This window comes from Terrapene carolina, unplaced genomic scaffold (assembly GCF_002925995.2).
Source record: "Terrapene carolina triunguis isolate 2854851 unplaced genomic scaffold, T_m_triunguis-2.0 Scaffold23, whole genome shotgun sequence".
Taxonomy (NCBI): domain Eukaryota; kingdom Metazoa; phylum Chordata; order Testudines; family Emydidae; genus Terrapene; species Terrapene triunguis.
The window spans coordinates 13,783,411-13,807,861 of NW_020664374.1; the positions used below are offsets into that span (position 1 = coordinate 13,783,411).

A 24,451-nucleotide genomic window follows, 5' to 3' on the forward strand; every position below is an offset into this window, starting at 1 on the left:
CACCTTATAGTTCCTTCATCCAGCCCATACTTTTTTAACTTGCCGGCAAGAATACTGTGGGAGACCGTATCAAAAGCTTTGCTAAAGTCAAGGAATAACAAGTCCACTGCTTTCCCCTCATTCACAGAGCCAGTTATCTCATCACAGAAGGCAATTAGGTTAGTCAGGCATGACTTGCCCTTGGTGAATCCATGCTGACTGTTCCTGATCACTTTCCTCTCCTCTAAGGGTACGTCTACACTACCCGCCGGATCGGCGGGTAGTGATCGATCTATCAGCGATCAATTTATCGCATCTCATCTAGACGCAATAAATCGATCCCCGAATGCGCTCCCTGTCGACTCCGGAACTCCACCGCTGCGAGAGGCGGAAGCGGAGTCGACGGGGGAGCAGCGGCCATCGATCCTGCTCCGCAAGGACGCGAAGTAAGTCAATCTAAGTCGATCTAAGATACACAACTTCAGCTATGAGAATAGCATAGCTGAAGTCAATGTATCTTAGATCAATCCCCCCCCCTTGTGTAGACCAGGCCTAAGTGCTTCAAAATTGATTCCTTGAGGACCTGCTCCTGTTCTCAGTGGTGGCAGATGACAGAACAAAGAGCAATGGTGGAATCTCCTTCCTTATGGGTTTTTAATGTCAGGCTTGACAAAGCCCTGGCTGAGATGATTTAGTTGGGGATTGGTCCTGCTTTGAGCAAGGGGTTGGACTAGATGACCTCCTGGAGCTACAGGGCATTCTTCCTTCAAGAGGTTTTGTTGACATTTCCCCAACCAGCTCTAGCTTTATCCTGTAGCTCAGAGAGCTAGTTTTAGTGTTTTACTTTATTTAGCAGTAATGCAAGGAACCTGCAGGCCTGTATCCTGTATGGCAGGGATTCTCAAACTGGGGGTTGGGACCCCTCAGGGGGTTGCGAGGTTATTACGTGGGGGGTCGCGAGCTGTCAGCCTCCACCCTAAACCCCACTTTGCCTCCAGCATTTATAATGGTGTTAAATATATAAAAAAGTGTTTTTAATTTATAAGGGGGGTCGCACTCAGAGGCTTGCTAAGTGAAAGGGGTCACCAGTACAATAGTTTGAGAACTACTGCTGTAAGGCATTAGCTTAAGCAGTTAGCATAAGACTTTGAGGCCTATGAACTCTGGCAGAGATAAGTGGCCTGTCAGTGACCCTGGGTTTTGGGGAATTGGGAACAGGGGGCTGGGGGAAGGCTGTATAAAGTGCTACCAGGTAACCACAGGAACAAGGAACTGAGACTAGGCTAGGATATTTTAGGATAAAATGTTGGCAAATGCTTAATTGCGAACTTACCTTGGGAACGAATTGATAATGGTGATGGTAATAAGCTAAAATAATTAATATACTAACCTATAGGGTAAGGACACCACAACATAATTAGGGTGAAGAAGGTAGATATGGACAAGGGAGGCTGAGTATTTGTATGGATATTCACGACAGTCCCTAGGCCCTTTAATAGGCCAGACCACTAAGGAAGAAGGAGCTGATCTAATCTGGATCTAGATCTGGATCCTCAGACTCGTTTGGCATGCCAGTGACAGAGCAGGACCATTGTCTCTTACCATCAGATTCCCAAGAAAGGGTGTGAGTATATGTGAGGAGTGGTAAAAGATACTACTATACTTCTGTATTTTTGCTTTCTTTTTATGTGGCTGGGAGCATTCGTGTCTTGTGCTAATCACATTGCTTAGAGTTTTGCTTTGCCCCTAGTGTGCATGTCTTCGTTGTGCACACTGGGGTTCCCAGCCAGATACTAAACCTGATCATCTTGATTCTGTTGTGCCTGATTCTGGGACTAGAACCCTACAATCTCCCAGCTCATTAGTGTGTAATGAATTGGAAATCAAATCATTAATAATCCATAACCACTAAATCATTGGACAACAATCACAAGCTCCAGCTATCATGTGTCCAATGCAGGGACCATGTCTACAAACATGTTTGTAAGGACCTCAGCTCAGTGAGGCCCTGAACCTAATGTTGGACATCACCACAGTATAAATAATAACAAAGAGCAGTCTGCCTGGTTGGAAGCAAAAAGTGCCTTATTCACTTCATCACATTACTTGTAGCTTTATTCTTCGCAGTGGGATGAACTGGAACACAGAGGAGGAGAAAAATAGAAGAACAGGAACGAGCTCACAAAAAGTCTAGGGGAGGAGTACAATGAAAAGAGTCTAATTATAGTGTGTCCTGAATGGTTTTTAATCCCCAAACTAGCACGGAAGTAATGGTATGTGATTAGAATTGCATACAGGGGTTATTATATGTGGAGGGAGGTGTAATTGATGGAGTGCAGGTTCAAAATAGGGAAATAGCAGGCAACTAATGATGAGATGTCGACCGGTCAGAGTGGTGCAGAGCCTTTAAACTGAGCGTAAGGAGTTTCGAATTGATGCTGAAGGGGAGACAGTGCCAGTGAGGAGACTCGTGAAAGAAGTGATGTGGACAGAGCTCTGGGCTCGAAGATGAGAGTTGTGGCAGCACTGCGGATGGACTGCATATAGATCTTAGATTGGGTTACATGTGATGACGCACATGGGTACAATGAGTGGATTACGGCAATCCTGGGTCCTAGGCATGGCTCCAAACATGGTCTCCAGGCCCCACTCCCAAACTCTGGCTCTGTGAATGCCATCACCACCCCTAGCATGGATCCCCATGCAAGCTCTCTGCTGGGATGGTGAAGCAAGGGCTGCCACTGCTTCTTTTCGGGAAGGCTAGAGCCTCTCTCTTCACCAGCGCATCATTTCCTAGACAAACACCTGTCAGGGATGGTCTAGATAATACTTGCCATGAGTGCAGGGGACTGGGATAGATGACCTCTCGAGGTCCCTTCAGTCCTACAATTCTATGATTCCTGATTTCAGATGGGATGGGATCCTGACCTCTCACCAGCCACCTTATGAGTCTGGAAGCTCACACAGTCAGTGGATGAATTGGGAGCTAGAACTTATTAGAGGGAGATGAACCTTGTCACACGGCGAGCTATGCCCTTTTGTAGGGGTTCAGTATTAAGCTCGGGTTTGTGCCTGATTTTTATGCCCCCATATTATAGGAATTCTGGGATTTCTAGTGCCATTAGACTTGTAGGCTGGGAGGAAGGAGAATAAAAACCAAGCTATTTTGCATTGCCATGTGAGACCTGTGGAGAGCAAGGAATAATTCATAGATTTATGAGCTCAGTAATTATTATTAATAATTGGGAGTGTCTGTGCTGAGAGACCTGAAAGGGAACAGTTTAGCTGTTCCGTTTCTCCAGGGAAGGGTGACTACTTCCTGGAACCCCTGTGCCAATAGGTGAACCCAGGCAACTAGGGGGTAGGACTTTGTGAACCTATGACACAAAGGTAGAAGGGCTCTTTGTATCCCCAGTGAGAGGGATGGGACAGCCTGAGGAGGCGGTGTGAATGGTTGGGGTTTTCCAGTACAAGTGTTGAGACATACAATAACTCCTCGCTTAACATTGTAGTTATGTTCCTGAAAAATGTTACTTTAAGCGAAATGATGTTAAGCAAATCCAATTTCCCCATAAGAATTAATGTAAATGGGGATGGGGGGGGTTAGGTTCCAGGGAAATTTTTTTGCCAGGCAAAAGACATTATATACATATACAGTATATGTTTTTTAAATAATTTTAAACAAACTATTTAATACTGTACTCACCAATGATGATTGTGAAGCTTGGTTGAGGCAGGGCATAGTGGGGTTGGGGTGCAGGAGCTTGCCCCACTCTGCCCATCCGGCGCTCCTGCCGGGGAGCTGGGTCAGGGGCTTGCCCACTCCCTGGCTGGAATGCCGGGCGGGCGGAGTGGGATAAGCCCCCACACCCTGACCCTGCTCCCCAGGTGGAACACCAGGTGAGTGGAACGGGGCAAGCCCCCGCTCCCCAACCCTGCTCCCTGGCAGAAGTGCTCTGTGGGCAGAATGGGGCAAGCCCTCACACCCCTACCTTACTCCCCAGCAGGAGCGGCAGGTAGAGCGGGGCGAGCCAAACAACCTTATAACGGAACGTTGCGCGACTTTAAACAAGTGTTTAAATAGATCAGCAACCTAATAATGAAACAATGTTAACTGGGTCGACTTTAAATGAGGAGTTATTGTATTTTGTATGTTGTTAATCTGTACTCCAGGAAGGGTAGACTTTGTTTGTGGAACTCTAGTTGTATTGTGTGATTACAGCAGACCCAGGAGGAAAACTGTGTTTGGATGCTAGAAGATGAGGTACACTGTGACATTTCTGTGTATTTGTCTGAAACAGCTGTATGTTGAATGGGGGCAAGGGCCTGTTGAAAGGCCATGGGATTTGTCTGAGGAAGGTATCCTTATTCAAAGGCAGTGGTTCTTCCCATCTCCCCCAGCACAGGCAGTGTTTCTCTCTCTCTCTCTCCCTCTCTTCCCCCCCCCCCCCCCCCCCCCCCCCCCGACTCAGTTTGTCATCAATTCAATTCTAGAAGCCTAAGCACATGGGTGGGATGGTTTTCCTAAGTTTTGTTTCATTTGTAGTAGGGCTTCCGAGAATACAAAAAAATGGTGCACGTGGTGTATGAGAACTAACAATTTCCTGTTTGTTCGCTATGACCCTGATCCATCAAAGCATGAAAACACGTGCTTAACTTTAGCCTGTGTGTAGCCCCACTGAGGTCTCTGTCTGAAGTGAGTAGGAGTTCCCTCCTGTGCTTACGGTGGTTGGAGGTCTTAGTGTGACTTTTTCATTTGTAATGTATGTCTATGAGTCCTACTCATGCACTTCATTTTCTCTAGCTGTGCTTGTGCTGTATACTTCTGGATATATTTGTTGAGTCAGTTAGTAAATCACCCGGGGAAGCTTTGGTGGGGGGAGGGAAGAGCAGATTTGTCTTGTTGGAGTCATGTGGTTTTTCTGAGTCAACGCCAAGTATGCCCCTAAAAATGTATTTTTCCCAGTTGTTTTCTTAAAGTTAAATATGACTGGCTTTCTGCCTGACACATTCTTTTATCAGAAGGTACATCTCATTTATTTTCCTGTGCATTCTCTCACGTGGTGTCAGGTCCAGACCCTTGTCCATTACTTTATCCAAACAGTGGGGGCTCTGGCACATAGGTGGATTCCTTCACAGCGTATAATATTTCTTGTTGAGTGAGAAATGGTTCAATGTGAAACTAGAGCTGTCTCCTATAGACAAGTGCTTTGAGAGCTTTCACCTCCACTGAATAGCTGCTGGATATGGGCAGAACAGGCCTTGTAAAATATTTCCTCAACATTTTGTGTGTGTGCAGAGATAACAACCCTTTCAGCTGTCCTGGATCATGCAACAAGATTTCTGTGTCTACTCTATGCCTGCTGGTGTGTCTTGCTCTGCAGTAGGGTTTTGATAGGAGGCTATGACAATTGATCTTGATAGCGCAGAGGTGCAGTCTCTTTTTTTTTTTTTTTTCCCCACATTAAAATAGAAAGATTGACAGGGCTAGTGGTTCAGTGCAGGCTCTTGTCTTCTGGAATGAGGGAGAACTGGGCTAAGCATTTTTATTCCTGAGGCAGGGACAGATTAAATAACATGTTTAGTTTTCCAGTTTCCATTTTGTTTTTTTAAGTTATTAGCATTTAACAATGGAGTGATTTGAGGGGAAAAACAAACAAAAACCCTAAAACCAGCTGGATATTAGGATAATAAAAATATGCTTTCAAAAATTTAAGTGGCTTCAGTTTTGAGGTATAAAAGGAGATACTGAGCAATATGCCTTTTCATTAGCTACTTTTTGTAATGGTTTCAATCATGCATATTCTGAATACTATTCAATCTAAATACTGTGTTTATTGACAAGATGGATCACTGATCTGTAGATTAAGGACTCCCTACTTACATGTAGATGTGATAAATAGACTCATAACATACCCTAGCCATATATATTATGCACACTACCAATAATAGGAGACTCAGGTTTTCACTTCATCATCCAGAAGAAGTCCTGAATGCTGTCATGAAAGAGATGGCCCACTACTGCAAAAGATGGAGACTTAAACCTTGTAAAAGACAGGTTCCAGCTGCTTCCATTTATACCATACAAAGGCCAACAAACAGCTCAGCATGTTCCTGAATGGATACTGGATGGTTCACAACCCAAAGTCTGTGTATCTTGGTGTTGCACTGGACAATACTTTGACTTTCAAGGAACACCTTACCAAGACCTCATTGAAAGTAAAGACAAGAAACAATCTGATCAGCAAACTAGCTGGTTTAATGTGGGGAACCAATCTACAGATGCTACAATTCTGGACTTGCCTTCTGATATTCTGTAGCAGAGTATTGCTTCCTGGTGTGGCTCAGCTCTTTACATACAGGACTAGTAGACACTCAGCTCAATGGAACTATATGTAAAATAACAAGTATCAGGAGAATGAGCAGCCTGGCCTAACTGGCATTCCGGTCCTATATTGCCCCTCCTGGCATCAGCAACAAGTTGCCTTGCAAAGTCTGCTCCTTAAAGTATAAAAGATGCCACATCTACCCGTTTAAAGATGTGTTTAATCTACCGAGCTGAAGCTCAAGGTGTGTTTGGACAATTCCCCTAAAGAACTTCAATTTCACTTCCAAGTACACCGCTACCTCCATATAATGTGACCCGATATAACACGAATTTGGATATAACGCAGAAAAGCAGTGCTCCGGGGGGGCGGAGCTGCGCACTCCGGTGGATCAAAGCAAGTTTGATATAACGCGGTTTCACCTATAACTCGGTAAGATTTTTTGGCTCCCGAGGACAGCGTTATATTGAAGTAGAGGTGTATCATACTAGGTAGCAAGAACAAGCCTCAGACATAGCCAGTGCCTATCTTATGACAAATCCAATAGTTCAGCCCCCTAGTTTTGACTTTCTATGCCATCTTTGAGTAAAGCTCAATTACTTCAGAGGTGGAGTGATCAGATTGAGGCCACATATTTGCAGGCTGCATCTATCAGTAAGGGCTGCCTGGTTCCCTCATGAACTTGGACAATGCTTTTCCTTCACCTATTGAATGGTTAAGTCAATTAGACTAACATGCTTGACTTGACCATTTATGAGATGCAATCTGTGTGTGTGTGTGTGTGTGTGTGTGTGTATATATAAATATATACTGAAATAGAGCTGTGATATAGTTTTCCAAGTGAGATTACAACCGTTCTCTATAATTTCAGTTGCTGGCACTTAGATACTTTCATGGATTTTGTAATAGGCCTGAACCAATTTGAACTCAAGCTTCCATACATTTGAATCAAAAACTGTAAATGAAACTCAGAGGATGTAAACGAATGGCTTGTCTAAACAGAGAGTTAGTGTGCAACAAGCTGGGGTGTAAATCTACCTCGCCGCACAATCTTTAGCATATTTAGCCTCATGACACTCCTATGAGGTATGAAATTGCTATCATCCCCAATTTACAGATGGGAAATTTAGTCATACCTGACTAAGGGACTTTTTGAGGATCCCACAGGATGTCTGTGGCCCAGCAAGAATTGAATCCAGGTCTCCCATTGCCTGGGTTAGCATTTTGCTCTGGGGGCATGCTTCCTCCCCATTTACCACGTGCAGACTGCCCATCGCATCTCATGGTTGCGCTAGATGAAGAGTCTGACCAACTATTGAGGGGGGCACATGAACAGGCAGCCAAGAGATCATTTATATATAACTAGGAAAAAGGCAAGATTCCCAGCTATAAACAAATGGCTTTCCAACCTGGGTTTACTTTGTCACAGGTACAGGGCAAGCTGTGCTTTAAACTACTTTTAGTCCCATCTCGGGTGCACCCTTTAGGTGACAGGTTTGGCTTCTTGCACCTCTTTCAAGGGGGGACTCTGTGGTCCAACCACTATTAGACTGGGTAACTGGGCCACCATAGCCACCTTGTTTTCTGACTGTGTAAACATGACAGCCTCAACTAGGGTGACCAGACATCCCGATAAAATCGGGACTGTCCTGATATTTTGGTCGGGACGCAATTTGTCCTGATATTTCGCAGCACTCCGCCTTTTTTTTCTTTTTTTGCTCCGCCGGCGGACCCCCCTCCCCCTCATCTGGTCACCCTAGCCTCAACTATACTAGGCACCTGCAAGAAAATTTCTCTTAGGGAGTCTGTGACGAATGGCTGATTAAAGTGACTCAGCAGTTTTATCAGAACAAACATTGCTTATTCACCCAAAGGTACATAGTAAGCGGTAAAAGGGATAAAACAACACAAGGCCTGTCCCCCGGTTCTCACCTACAATGTATTCTTTCCTTGCACTTTATCCTTTCCATGTTAGGTAAGTTCCACTCAGCCTAGCCATTCCAACTCCTGGGTTGTGAGTTGACAGACGGTCCCTGGAACATCCTCCAGGCTCCTTGTTAGAAACTCCTCTCCAGCCATTGCTGCCCATTGAATCCCACTTCATCTCTAGGCTGGAGTTTTCAGAGGATTAGTATCCTCTTTGATCCCAAGTTCCAGCCTGAGAAGAATAAACCTTGCTAGTCTAGCTGGAATATCCACCTGCCTGGCTCCAAAATTAATAGCTTCCCCGTTGTATCCATAAGAACTCTTGATATTCTCTCTGACAGGACCTTTTCATTGGCATTGTTTTGTTTCCTGTTTGTTTCTCCCCAACAGCCTACTTTGAGTTAACTCCTTGCAGGTGGGCAGAATAATATCAAGCAGCTAAACTGAAGTGCATATGATATTTATAAAAAAAATACAAAATACTCCTTCATTCTTCATGCTGTGCAAACTGCTGGGAAGTATCAATGTTAATTGACCCTGAGCTCCATTAATGCAGCAATTTAAAAATTATATTTGGATGGGGGAAGATTATCTAGGTCTTCATGAATTGTGAAAAGGTGCATGGGATGTATGGGAACATTAATAATAATACTTAGCTCATACATAGCACTGTTTAACAGTAGATTTCAAAGTGTTTGACAATGTTAAATAATGTATCATTTTACAGAGGGGCAAACTGAGGTACAAACAGGTGAGCAGTAGTGTCTACCTTTTAAGCGAAAAGTATTAAAATTATAAAAAACCTGGGATAATTTGTTCTTACGGCACATGTCTATACACACAGTTTCTAGGTAGTTTTATTGCTACCATGAAAATTAGTGTTAAGATGTGTTAGATAAGCTCTTAAGTATTAATTTGAGATCCATGAAGTTGGAGACATCAGTCTATGAACTATATGGGGTATATTCTGAAGGCAATTTACTACTCATTTTAAAACCTCCCACTCTGATGTTTTTGCTTTCAATATAGGCTCCTCAACTGTTCTTGTCTTCCTCTGTCAAACGCCTGTAAGCTCTGGGAGGGATACAAGACTGCATTAGTTCAGTTTTACATGAGTCTGCATGCTACAGAATATTATTGAAGATTCATTTTTAAAAGCATTACTTTGTTTCTTAATAAGAACACTCGATTTGTTAAACTACTTTAATCAGGAATGGTTTAGTTGCATTTATCTGGGATAATGTAGCAAATCTGACATTTATTTGTTTCTTTAACATGAGTAATGTTAATTTTATTAAGATTTCCAGCAAACTCAAATATTAGAACTAAGCTCTGTTTTATTGCAAATGCCTATGTTTAGATATGCTTATTGAAATGGTTTTTCTACTCCTTGAAGATACAGTGCTTACTTAGTGTGATTTGTAATGAAATTCAGGCAATCTCTAGCACTCTATTGTAATTCCCTATTTTACATGTAAATTATATTTTGAAGCACTGTATCTTTCCTCAATAGTGATTAAGCCTTCAAATAATGAAAAAGAGGTTAGTTTGTTTGTTTTTAATGATTCATTACTCCTTTGGGAAAGACAAACTATGTACACTGTATAGAATTCAGCAGTTTGGAATGAATTGTTGAGTTACCTATAGACAGCTATTTCTCATTTTTTTTTTTTTTTTTTTAAAGTGCTCGCTAGGTTACACTTCACTCTGTATTTCTCTAGAGGAAATAGATATATCTAAGAGAGGTGGATATAGATATGTCTTATTTATTATTTAAATAGCATCATCGGTGGTCAGTATGGTAAATTTGAGATGAGGCTCCTGCTTACAATGTGGCTTATACAAATACCATGAGTAAAAGTTATCACCAGCACAGGATAGAGAGAGGAATGGGTTATATGGTTGAAGAATTAGGGGCAGAAAAGCTCTTGGAAGAGCAGGTATGAACTACATGGTGTAATAAATTCGGTTATCATGGTGTAATTATGGTGGAGTTTATTTTTATTTAATTTATATATATATATATATATATATAATGTATAAAAAATCCTAAAATGGGACCAGATCATCCCCTCTCCTTCAGGGTCTGGAGGGTCTCTGAATGGATTCTGTCTATGTATCGTGGTGTCCCCTGCATCCCTTCCCACTCCACACAGATATCTGTGCTTCAGTTCATGCTGTTACGAGTCTTGACTTAGGCTCTGTGCCTATAACTCCCTGAGTGGTGGCGTTTATTCACAGGACCTGGGACGTCTCTTGCAGGAGAGGGCAAAGGACCAGGTCATAAAAGTTGACTTTCCATGGGGCTGAGACCTCCCTGCTTATGTGTGGAGTTGGAAAGTCAGACATTCCAAAACCTATCCAGGCTGATGGGGCCCTTAGTTGGAAACACAGATGAACCTTCCACGTACCCCTCTTGTAGGTGTTTCCTTGGGGTGGTACAGTTTGGCCCAGATCAGCAATGGAGAGTGCTGAAGTGGAGATCAGCAGCAAGATGCTGGCTGGAAAAATGTGAATTGCAAGAAGCTATTTGAAGGAGGAGAAATAATGGATAATAAATGGATGTAATTACAAATACATATAGAACAGATACAGCATCCCTATACAGTACCTAAGTGTGATGGATTTTCTTTATCACCACATAAGAAACAAATAATAGGTTGATAGTAACAGGAGTGTGCATCACATGGGACTTGAACATTTACATAGCCTCTTGTGCCATTTAGTGCATTAACGTGCATAGTTTTGCCACAAGGATTCTGTGATTAAACTGTAAGTGTTGGGAATTTATCATACTGGAACAGAGTAGTTAGCAAAGACTAGGACTGTTTTTGTCTATTTGTTTTTTCTTCTCTTGATTGTGCTGCAATATATAGGAAAAATAATCGTATGTGTGCATAGATACATGTGGCCATGGCCTGGGTTCAAGTCCCTGTCACAGACAGGACCTTATAAATGATTGCAAATCACATTCCTTCATAACTACTAGGAATAAGTTGATTGAAATTAAAACTGAAAAGCCTCCTTTCTGCAACCAGGAGATTGTCTGAGGGAATATTTCACAGATCTGAAGCTACTCCGATGCCACAATGGTGCGTGTGGTATGCAAGTATTGATAGACTAGAAAAATCAGACTTTTTCCTTTGTTTCTAAGTGATTATTTTTTGCTAATTTGCAGCCACAGGACCAAGTCTTCAGGTTGGCCACATCCTTCAGGAACCTGGAGCTTGAACCAGGGCCCACCCTATGGATGGGAGATGACGACAAACAGAGATGGGAGAGACTACTTCATCAAGTAGGTTGAACAGATTTAGCATGAGCTTTTGCTACAAATGAATGAAGGCTGCAGTTCAGTACTATAACTCTAGTACTTAGCACTCTTTCTCTCTGCACCTTGAGTTGACATCAGCTTCAGCTTTACCATGTTAATGCTCAACTGTTCTGGTTTGTGCACAAAGAGATGGTCTTGGCCAGTCTGTATTGTATCCTGTCTCTTTCATGGTTGCATATCCTTGATATCTTCTGATATTGATAGAAAAACAGATAACTTAAGGATCTGTTTTTCTTGGTATTTGATGTTCTGCTGAAGACAGTTTCCTAGAAAAGAACCTTACAGTGAAGAATTACAGTAAATATGATGCACAAAACATTCCCCCCAGGTTTAAAGAATGAGGCAAAAGATCAGTTTTGACTGGGACTAACAAATCTGCTCTATCTCTGACATGTGATCCCTTTTAGTTTGCCTAATACATTCATCATACTGGCAAAGAGAAAATAAGTTCTTTGATCCTATCTAGTGTGTAATCTAATTCTTAGATTTCCATTTGCTTGCACAGCTAAGATCCATGATCCTTTGCCTCTGGGTTTAAAGGATTGTAAGAGAAATTAAAAGGAATGATTAGATTGTAAACAAAGGTTATGTTTGCTTTTTTTCCCCTTTAAAACTTTCCATAATTACTCTTTTGAACTCTTTATGTGCCTCTGATTAAAATAGATTTTCCTATCTAAGTAAGTGGAGCTCTGGTTTGGATTGTAGTTTGGAACACTTTTTTGCTAAGAACAAATGGAGCTGAAACAGCAGAACCATCAGTTGGTTTTACTCTATTTGTTGCTATTAGTCTAATTTACTTCTGCAAAGACCAGGCTAAGTGTTTTTTAAGAAGCAGGATTTCAAAAGTGCTCAACACCTAGAACTGGTGGTCAGAATTTCTGAAGAGCTCAGCTCTTGTTAAGGCACCTAAATTAAGTGTCCAAAATTTCAAAAGGCCCTAGCACCCAGCAGCTCCCATGGTTCTAACTTTGTTAATTGTTCTTAATGGGCGCTCTGGGTGCTGAGCTCCTTTGAAAATCTGGGGTGAGATCCTCATCCCCACGCCACACTCTTTACACAGGGTGAAAGGGTTGGAATGTTCTAAAGGAGCCCTGAAAGCTGTGAATCTAGTTAAAGGAGAATTCTCCTAGCACAAAAACTGAGGCAGACAGACTAAGAACTCACTCATAGGCATCGGAGACATAATGGAGGCAAGAAGGGTGCGTTGGGGATAGGACCACAGCATGTAGATTTTGAGTAGGCCCTGAGCAACCAGGGACAGAAATTTAAACAGTCCTCAGGGTGTTTAAATTATACCAAGGGCTCTAAACCAGCCCAGGATTGAGATGGTGTAGCCTACCCTAGCCACCCTCGCCCACAGCCATTAGTTCTCATCCCTGGACTTGAGCATTTTTCCCAATCCAAAACTTACTCATATATCACATGACCTTACAGGCTGGAATGTGTGTGTCAGTACAGTAACTCCTCACTTAACGCTGTAGTTATGTGCCTGTAAAATGCGACTAAGTGAAACGATGTTAAGTGAATCCAATTTCCCCAGAAGAATGAATGTAAATGGGGGGGGTGAGGTTCCAGGGAAATTTTTTTTTTGCCATACAGTACAGTACTATAGTTGGGAGGTGCCCCTGCCTTACCCCACACAGGCACAGCCCACTGGCACTGGAGACAATGAGGCAGGCAAGGAGGCTGAAAGTGCTGTAGGCTAGGACAAGCACATTGCGCAGCAGCGGCAGCTTCCCCTACTCTGCAAGCACCAGGGGCGGGGGGCTCAACCCTTGGCCTGCCCAAGTCACCCCTTCCCCCAAACCCCCACCCTTAACCTGCCTCTTCTCCCCGCCCCTCCTCCCCCTTTACTCCGCATGCGGCATCCTCCCTCCTCCCCCCTCCCTCCCCTGCCAGCGGCAATCAGCTGGCTTGCGACGTTCAGGGGGCAGGAGGGAGCGGGGAGGAGCGAGGACTTGGCCCGCAGGCTCCCCCCCCCCGCCTCCTGCCCACGGCAATCAGCTGGTTTGCGGCGTTCGGGAGGCAGGGGAAGGAGGGGGAGCCTGCGCGCCGAGTCCTCACTCCTCCTGAACGCCGCAAGCCAGCTGATTGCCGCAGGGGGAGTAGGGGAAAGGCGCTGATCCGCGGGGTCTGCCGGCGTGAGGCGCTGTGGGGAGGGGGGTGTGAGGCAGCTGATGCGGGGCTGCCAGCTGTGGACAAAGCAGGCAGCCAAACGACGTTATAGCAAAGCATTGCACAACTTTAAATGGAGCATGTTCTGTAATTGAGCAGGGACGTAAGATCGAAACAATGTTAAGCGAGAGGACGTTAAGTGGGGAGTTACTGTACTTCAAGTATCTTATTGGGTAAACTGTGTTTTAGTGCCTCCAGCTACTAGCCAGCAGAGATGCTTTTAAAAAGTCAATAGTTTCCTTTAATAATTACATCTCGATTTCTTATGCTTACGCTCTGCTAGACTAAATTCAAGGTGCTGTGGTGTTTCCATTTACAGGATTCTTTCTGAAATATTTTAGTCATTTAGTGTTTAACTATCAGCTTTACTGAATTTGATTACCCAGCAGTAACTAAAAATCCCAAAGACTATTTCCAACATGCACTAGGTGAGGTATATAATTTGGGAAGAATCTTTTAGAACTGTGCATTTTTGCTATTGTTACAAAGGCCTAGTGAAGAATTTAGACAGGACCTTCCCAGAACTTTGTAGCTGTCATTTGCTTTAACAGTAGTATCTAGCTAGTGAAGACAACCATTAAGCTTGATTCCTGCGTTCTCTGACTTCCAGAATGATGATAGTCACAGAATGATGGTCTAATTCTCATGGATCAGTACAGAGCTGTACCTTACTATATTGAATGCATTAGCACTCATAAATTCTGTAAAAATGAATAGAGCATTTTCAAAGTTAATATCTGACTGGTAATTATCACCTCTGTCTGCAATTTTTGTTTTTTTTTATTCCCTTTTAATATGTTGAGGCCCCATGTTGTTTTATTGCCTTTCAAAATATTATAGAAATGCTCTGATCAAAATTCCTTAACAGTCAAAAGGGCCTTTTATGATGCCAAATTATACTGACCCTAGTGTTTAGCTTTTATATTTAGTGTGTTTTAGTGCTCATAAAGATATTAAATTAACATTCTAGAGATGATAGCCCTCTAGTCCCTTTGGGGCCATTATTCTAGCTGCAATTGGCTATTTATTTATTTATTTATTTTATTTATTTATTTGGATGTATACAAACTGTAATTGGAGAGCACCCAACTGGTGTTCTGGATGCCCTTGACAGTTTTTTTTAAAACGCTAACATAAGCGGGCCCATCAATTTCTCGCACATCAACAACTGAAATTAGCTGAGTTTGCACGCAACCCCCAGCCCTTTCCAACACCCATTTCCTCATAGCTCAGAGAAACGAGATGAACATTACCACGTTTTTGCAGAACTGGGAAAGAAGTTAGGGCTTGTCTGCACTTAAAATGCTACATTGGTGCAGCGGCACCACTGCAGTTGGCCACTGTCGCGTTTCAGCGGAGACACTACCTATGCCAATGGGAGGGTTTCTCCCATTGGAGTAGGTATTCCATCTCACTGAGAGGTGGTAGCTAGGTTGATGGGAGAATTCTACTATCAACCTAGTGCTGTCTACACCAGGGGTTAGGTCGGTTTATCTGCGTCCCTCAGGGGGCATGTCTACGCTACAAACTTAAATCAATCTGTGTTAGGATGACTTACAGCCACCGCAGTAATTGCTGCGGTGGCTGATGTCCACACTACCCTCCTTCTGTTGGTGGTGTGCATTCTCATCAGGAGCACTTCCACTGACTGAAGAGGGGCAGTGTGGGGGCTGAGAGACAGGGGTCTCAGCTCTGCACAGTTCCCCACCGGGAACCCAGCTGCCCCTCAGGCTTCTTGCCTTCCCACTCCCTACCAGGAGCGGCTTCTTACCTCCTCGAGTGGGAGCAGGGTGCCGGGATAGGGGGGCAGTTGGGCTCTAGCTGGAGCCCACCCCCAGCCTCCAGCTTTCTTGTCAATTTCAGGGCTCCATGTTGGAGCCCTGAAATTGACAAGAATGACAGCTAACAGCCGATGTACGTAATGCAGTGTCTAGAGGTACACTGTGTCGCCCTAACTACATTGACATAAGCCCTGCGCCTCTCATGCGGGTGGCATTATTAGGATGGTGAAGTAGGGCACTTACATCGACGGGAGGAAGTCTGTAGTGTGTACACTGATGTAATTAGATCAGCATAGGCTGATGTAAGGCAGCCTAACTCTGTAGTGTAGACCAAGCCAGTGATGTGGGTTTTTCACACTCCTGAGTGCCATAGTTATACCAACTTAATTCCCTAGTGTAGACCAGGCTTTAGTTCCAAAGGCGGAGGGCCTAGCCGAGAACATCCTGCCAGCCACTCCCTCTCTTTTATCCAGACCACTCAGGGACAATATTTCCCTGACAGAGAGCCAGTGTGTTAGATAAATCATTTAGTGCTTTACAGGTCGAAACCAACATCTTAAAATCAATTTGGAAATCACGAGGCAGCCAGTGCAGGATGTAGAGCACAGATTTAATATGCTCATTGCCACCAAATTCTGCACCAGATTTAATATAGCCCCACGTAAAGTTCATGTCAATAGTCGTCTAATCTCATGGAGACCAAGCTAAGGAACGATCCACATCTGAAAGAAAAGTGCAGCAACCTCTTAGCTGTCCACAGATGGAAAAAAAGCTGACTTGGCTGTAGCTGGTACCTGATTAAACTTTTAATGTTTAAAATGTCCAAGTACTTGGTTGATAAGTATAGCCATCTTACTGAAAGCTAAGCATGGTTTGACTTGGTCATAATTAAGATGGGAAAACTCTTTGAAAAAAAGTAAGGTGACTGAACTAATGGCACTGTCTGGTGTTGGACATGGAGGATGGGCAGTCTGTTGCTGAACATCCTTAGTTTTGAATGGGAATTGAGGTCCTGACAACTTCTGGTTATTAACAATTGTGTGGCACTTTTTAAGGCTCCTGTCCTTGACAGATGCCAATATGGACAATTAAGACATTCTACCTCTTTAATATTCCCTTCTCATTATATCCAGATACAATATTTGTCATCATTTCTTATGATTAAACTGTTTTGCTGTGTTACTGACACCATTTTAATGGCTGGCATGTGTCATCTCTGAAATGCCGTGTTTTCATGATGGTTAAACAGTTAACACTATGTGTAGTTAGCCACCGTTTGAGGCAAATGAAAGGTGATCTGTAACTAATGGGCCTGATTCATCACTGCATTACTTCAGTGATATATTGGTGTAACTCAACTGCATTGATTTTTAGTGAACTAGCACAAAACTGGAGTAACACAGTGCTGAAGGAGGCCTCACATCTTCCTTAGTTTCATAACAGATGCAGCCATCGCAAAGGTAGTTTCATTAAATTTAATCAGTGAGGTTATTTTTCAGTCTTTTGCTCCCATGTGCTCCTCATTGTGATGACCATCCCTTGGCAAGGAGGGCTAGTTGGAGCTTCCCTAGGCAATCTGTCATGACATTCCTTGAATTAGCCGAAGGGTTTGGGCAGCACAGATGTGAACTGATTCTTCTCTTAGGGACTAAGGGTGTTGCCTCTGCTGCTCTCCTAGCCCATGGCGAAAGACAGAGCTTGGTACCTGCAATCAGAGCCTTTACATTGCAGTATGACCGTAGATCACTACGATACTGGTATGGGCCCAGGAATTTTGTGTATCATCCTATCTGAGCCTCAGTCTCTCCTTTGGCAGTGACTGGAAGTCCCAAACATAACCAGCTTAGGGCCATGGGTTTACCAGACTTACAGGATCCCCTATGATGTACGTAGGAGCTAAGTCTTAATGAATTTCAGATTCACTTAAGTTATTGTATGCAGATATATTGAACTGAGGTGGGTTGAAAGTAATTAACATTTTGTCAGTAAGGCTGAAAGTAATCAAAGCAATGATGAATTCATATTATATACAAAAACAAATATACTGATTTAATGGAAGGGAAAGCATAATCTTATCCCACCAGAGCATTCATTTAGTCCTTTGGTACTTCACGTCTGTCTCACTTGCCTGCTGATAAAGTATGTGGACCGCACTGGTTGGATGTTATATTGCATTGTTTATCGTGTACTTTATATTAGTGGCTCTCAACCTTTCCAGACTACTGTATCCCTTGCAGGAGTCTGATTTGTCTTGCGTATCCCCAAGTTTCACCTCACTTAAAAACTACTTGCTTACAAAATCGGACATAAAAATACAAAAGTGTCACAACGCGCTATTACTGAAAAATTGCTTACTTTCTCATTTTTACCATATAATTATAATAAACCAATTGAAATATAAATATGGTACGTACATTTCAGTGTATAGTATATAAAGCAGTATAAACAAATGATTTTCTATATGAAATTTTAGTTTGTACTGACTTTGCTAGTGCTTTTTATGTAACCTGTTGTAAAACTAGGCAAATATCTAGATGAGTTGCTGTACCCTCTGAAAGACCTCTGTACCCTCAGGGGTACATGTACCCCTGGTTGACAACCACTGCTTTACATGAGAATAATCACAGTACATGTTACTGTATGAGACATTTTGTAATGATGACTAAGGATAGCACTAGCTTTTAAAACATACTCTGATCAGCGTGCATCATCCCTCTGAAGCAGTAATGCATATTACATTAAATTACTATCACTTGGGTGCATTAGAAACAGCTACTTTCAGAGAGCGAATAGCTCAAGAATTTAGTTATGAGATTTGAAGCGATTTACTGCTACACCGAGTCACCAGTTCAAATCTAGCAACGGTTGCTAGTGAATGATGGTCCTTACCATCTATGCCCCAGTGGCCTGTGTGAAATGTGGTGCTGGTACCTCAGGGTATATCTACACTGCAGCCCTAAGTCGACGTAGGTTAGGTCGACTTATAGCCACCGCAGTAATTACTGCAGTGGATGATGCCCACACTACTCTCCTTCTGCTAGTGGTGCACGTCCTCAACAGGAGCGCTTGCACCGACTGAAGAGGGGCAGTGTGAGGATCAGCTCCATGCAGCTCCCCACCAGGAACCCAGCTGCCTGGTCTCAGCTGGGAGTGGGGGAGAGCAGCCTCCCAGGCTTCTTGGATCCCAAAGTGGGGAGCCTCCGGCCAGCAGCCTAACTGGGAGTGGGCTTTCTTGTCAATTTCACAGCTCTGACAGCCAACAGTCGATGTAAGTATTGCAGGGTCTACACAGACACTGCTTTGCCATAACTACACCATCATAAGCATATATTTAATGTATTGTTGGTCTGTTTTCTATACATTTATTATATAGAATACATAATACACCTGTGACGGGTTGGATCACAGAAACCCCCTTGGGAGCTGCCACCTGACGTACCAAGACTACCCCTGCTTCTGTTTTCCCTGCCAGCTCAGGACTCCAGCACCCTGTCTTGCTGAGCCAGACACTCCCGTCTGCTCCAACACGGACCCAGGGTCTGAATCCCTTGCCCCAAAGCTGCAAGTTTACCTGAAAACAGCTCACAGAAGTGTGCTTGTCTTTAGCACTCAGATGCCCAACTCCCAATGGGGTCTAAACCCAAATAAATCCGTTTTACCCTGCATAAGGCTTATGCAGGGCAAACTTATAAATTGTTCGCCCTCTATAACACTGATAGAGAGATATGCACAGTTGTTTGCTCCCCCAGGTATTAATACATACTCTGAGTAAATTACTAAATAAAAAGTGATTTTATTAAATACAGACAGTAGGATTTAAGTGGTTCCAAGTAGTAACAGACAGAACAAAGTAAGTCACCAAGTAAAATAAAATAAAATGCGCAAATCTATGTCTAATCAAACTAAATACAGATAATCTCACCCTCAGAGATGCTTCAGTAAGTTTTTCTCAGACTGGACACCTTCCAGGCCTGGGCACAATTCTTTCCCCTGGTACAGCTCTTGTTCCAGCTCAGGTGATAGCTAGGGGATTCTTCATGATGGCTCCTCTCCCCCTCTGTTCTCTTCCACCCCTTTATATATCTTTTGCATAAGGCGGGAACCCTTTGTCCCTCTGGGTTTCCACCACCCCCTCACTGGAAAAGCACCAGGTTAAAGATGGATTCCAGTTCAGGTGACATGATCACATGTCACTGCAAGACTTCATTGCTCACTTGCCAGCACACACATATACAGGAAGACTCACAGGTAAACACAGTCATCTGCGGATAATGGTCCTTGTTAATGGGAGTCATCAAGATTCCAAACCATCATTAATGGCCCACACTTTACATAATTACAATAGGCCCTCAGAGTTATATTTTATATTTCTAGTTTTAGATACAAGAGTGGTACATTTCTACAAATAGGATGATCACACTCAGTAGATTATGAGCTTTGTAATGATACCTTACAAGAGACCTTTTGCACAAAGCATATCCCAGTTGCATTATATTCACTTATTATCAAATCTTTATAAAACTATCCCAGTTACATTATATTCACTTATTATCATGTTTTTATAAAACCATATAGACTGCACAACGTCACAACACCATAATTTGAAATTTTTACAATGTGGATTTGAATACTAACCTGAAATATAGGCCAGGTTTATTAATGGATATAGAATGAACTTGGAGTGATCATAGGGTTTCAGGAGGAAGCCATGTAAAACATGATGATTCTGAGTTTCACTTAGTTGTTTAGTTCATTCGAGTAAAAATTCAGAGGCTATGAACCCAGGTGAATTGAAACAAAGTTTTGCATAACCCATCTGTGAACAGAAAACACCAAATCTTCCACTGCTCAATTGATTTTGTTTGTTTCACGTGTTCCCATGTGACCTGCATTTGGGGGGTGGGGGAATCCTGCCAACCTGTTGTAGATCACAAGGGGAAATGTTTGGCCTCCTTTTTAATTCAGATCAGTATTTGGCCACACCAACAAACCAACACTGAGTTGGACACATCTTTCATAGTCTGCTCAAAAAAGTCCCAAGACTATAAAAATCAAGATTACAATGATTGTGTAGGATTGTACTTAGCAGCTCCAGCAAGATGTAATCAATTATGTTGTTCCCAGATGAAATCCCCAAAATGACCTCAACTTGTTTAACTTACATCATGTTCTCATTCACTGGTATCCTCAAGGACATACTCAGATTGCTGACTGAGTGCATTCTAACTCCACCCATTGATTTAGACTGGATAAATTTCTGTCTTGCTGCATTGGTATGCCCCAAAGGCTACATCAGTTGAAATGTCCTGCAGTATATTTTGTTATCATCCCTGCCCACTGCTGTTTTTCACATGTGATTCAGACATTTTCAAGCATAGTATTCTCCTTTACTTCTCCCAGCTGTATCTGAAGATCACAGTTCTCTTTCCTGAGACATGTTATGTTATCAGCTGTGTGAATTTTGGCTTGTGAAATTGTTGTCCTTCGCCATCATTGCCTCGCTAAACAATGGCACAGTTGCAGGATGGCTAAGCTGTTGTCCAAAGTCATCTGTGCTTGTAAACAGAAATCCTGTCAATAGTGTCATGTAATTCATGACTTCATAAAACACCAAAGTGCACACAATTCATCTATTTCACAATATATCTATAGCCAGAAGGACTGTTTTGCTGCCAAGTGATAAGTCTGTAAGTCATACTGTGTGTTTTACCTGAACTTACATCCTTTGGTGGACTTCATCTAACTATTTTGCTGCTTGTTGTCCTTTTGGACAGTTTCTAGAACAGCAAGCTTGGTTGTCTCTTCTAGCAGACAGGGTTTTCCTCCCTTCTTGCATATACAGTTTGTACAGCTGGCTTTCTGATAGTCTGGTCATGACAGCAAACAATCATTGATATTATTAATGGCAAGCCATTCAGACACCCTTATTACTAAGAACCAAAAATGTATACCTGATGTAGAAGTGAGGCTCACCAGCATACTAATCAGTTTGCCTGTCAATATGTTCTCTAGGATATCTCCAGATCAGCTGATCTTTCGTAGTATCCCTCTAGAGTTTGTTCCATCAGAAGGTTCTCAAGGATATCTCAAGGGATAGAGTATGGTGAAGGTCTCATGGTTGTTACCCCACCATGTTCTTGGAAGAACTACTGTAGTGTAAATCACCTCTCAGTTTAGTCTCGGAGAAGAGAGTCACCATGAAAATTTGAGGCAGCAGCTACCTTGTATATCTATAATTGTGATTTTATGTTGCCATCCTGTGCACTGCCTGGTTGCGTTGCCATCCTGCAACTGTCTCTCCAAGAGAAGAATCACATTGAGGTAGTGCAGAAACCAGCTACAGTTTATTTGGCCAGTTTGCAAACTGGCAGAAGAGGAGGCGGCAATGGGTTAGCCTTGCATTGCTTTTGGAAGCAGCATTTTCACAGTGTTACCACAAGTTGAGTGGAAGGAATGCTCTAGAAGAGTGCAGACCGAAAACTACAGTAGGGAAATTTCCCCCTAATTTTATATAGATTGTATATGATACATTAGGACATAGTTTATTAAATTGTAAATAGTAATTTTGGTGTGGCTAAGCTGACCTGTTTGTATTTCGTCCTCTCAAATGATCATGTCAGTCCTTAGAGGCAAGTAACACTTTTATTTGACAAGCAGGATGAATCAGATTCATTAATTATTTCAGACTCTCGTTAGGCATCTCCACTTAGGCCCAACTCAGTAAATTTCTTCTTCCCCCATACACTTAGGCACAGCAAAACCACTCAGGGTTGAGTTTATGAAGGCCTGTGGGTGTATTCTCTTCTCTAATAATTTAAAAGTAAAACAAAAAACAAAAAAATACAAAAACAAAAACTTTCAGTAAGAATTAGTTTGTGAATGGATAAATGTAACCATTTGAAAGTGAGCCTACTGTATACAAAATGAAGAACATTAGTTAATCTATCAAGAGCTTCTGCTCACCTTTTCTACATGAACAAAGATATCCAGTGAAACTGAAAGGCAACAAATTTAACAGTGCGAAAAAGTAGTAGTTTGTTTTTATAACCTATATAAATAACATGTGTAACTCACTGCCACAGGATACAGCAGAGGCCAAAATGCTTAGTAGGATTCCAAACATCTCTAATGAATCCTCTTTTTAAAAAAAACAAACATGTAATTTAAATGTGAACAGATATAAATCCATACGTTTCAGGCAGGTTATTCTGTAATTGTGAGGTTTCTTGCACCTTCCTCTGAAGCATCTGATACTGGACACAGAGACAAGATAGACTAGATGGACAACTCTTCTGATTGGTATGGCAATTCCTATTTTTCTACTCTTCCTGCCACTGATATTTAAAATGAATACTGTGCTGTAAGGGGAGAGTATGGTATCTCTCTTTCAGCCTGCCTGAGAATTTGCTTCATAAGGCTTGCACCTGCTCCCTCAACTGATGTTTTCTTGAGAGGTAGAATTGTTCCAGTGGGAAGGGGAGTTGGAGTAAAAGACAAAACAGGGAAGCACAAACACAATTAATGCTTAACGGATAGCTGAATAATTAGGAGGAAGCAGAAAAAAAATTATAGAGCAACCTAAGTATCAATGGTCTGCTTAGAAACAACTTTCGTACATTTTCGAAAGGAAAGTGACTGTTAGATTAATCAAACTTCTTACAAGAGGGGACACTGAATTTAACACTAGTCCTTCACTCTCAGAAAGAGTTGCGTTATTTATAAAATACAAGAGATGTAGCGAACTGAATATTGACTGAGAAATCCTTTTTTTAAACAAATAGTGATATAACATTGGCATGTGGGATTACCATATTCTAACTAAATGAACAATAAGGCCAGGGAAGACAGATGCCCTTCAGAAAGAGTTGAGAGGGATAATAAACTAGTCTAGTCTAGAAAGAAGACACTTCATTTTAGGTTAAGTTATATATTAATGGACCATATTCAGCAGAAGAGAAATTGTTGTTTCAGAAAAGCATAAACTGGCAGGTAGGATTATTTAATTGTCTATTTCCCTAAATTTTTTGATAGCACAGTGAAGCCATTCATTTCAGGGTCCTCGTCTCAACATTCAGGATTTATTTTGTGACCTTTCCCCACCACCTTTTCCAAATTCATATGCCATGCGAGCCGAAGCTTAGTGTTCCATGGATGTCTGAGAGATCTTGCATCCTGAATTGGGGTGTGTGATGGAAATTAGTTGGACTAAAAGATGGAGATTTCCTGGCAAATAGGGGAGGGCGTTGGGATCTGCGGAACTCGTGTGTCCAACTTCAGAAGACATCCTGTTTATTCAGTGGGCTCAACTAATTTTCATTGTAGAATCCTCATAGTATGAAGTAACTTATACTTCACACCACCAGTAAGTATGTGCAGTAAAACATCACATCAATATTTCAGCATGCCCTTCAGCGGGTGATGTGCAAGTTACTTCATTTGGTGAAGAATCTTATCCCTAGGTTGTAAGTATCTGTTTTCCATACCATTCTTTTTATAGAGGAATTAAATAAAAGCATAAATTCCCGTTTATGTAGCACCTAGAATACAAAATGCTATGTTCAGGTTCTGCAGAGCCAGCCAGTAAGAAGAGAGGTAGAAAAATCTAACAAATTAACAATCCTAGTCAAGATCATTGCATGGAAACACTGTAAATGAGAGAGAACCATATTGATTTGCGCTCCAGAAACACACGAGAAAAATTAGCCTATGCCTAATACAAAAGAATTGCGGAACAGTGGAGAAAGGGGGGGGGATGAAAATTACCAAAATTTACTGATGTTGTGCCTTTAAGGAATACAGTCCAGCCATACAGAGCTTCATGCCATGTATGTGTGGGATCTGAAACAATTACCTATTGTATTGTACACCTTGCAGGAAATATGGTATTTATGATTTTGCAACAGCCCTTAAAATAATGTTAAGAGCACACAGAT

The 24,451-nt window shown here is 42.2% G+C and overlaps 1 protein-coding gene across 1 annotated transcript in view; it reads left to right on the plus strand.

The window, feature by feature from the left end:
- Nucleotides 1-24,451, plus strand: part of LOC113406226 (FERM and PDZ domain-containing protein 4-like) — a 424,444-nt gene that overhangs the window by 251,002 nt on the left and 148,991 nt on the right. The window contains exon 2 of the mRNA XM_026649600.1: nucleotides 11,410-11,526. Within this exon, the coding sequence (XP_026505385.1) occupies nucleotides 11,410-11,526 (117 nt within the window). The remainder of the gene's footprint in view (nucleotides 1-11,409; nucleotides 11,527-24,451) is intronic.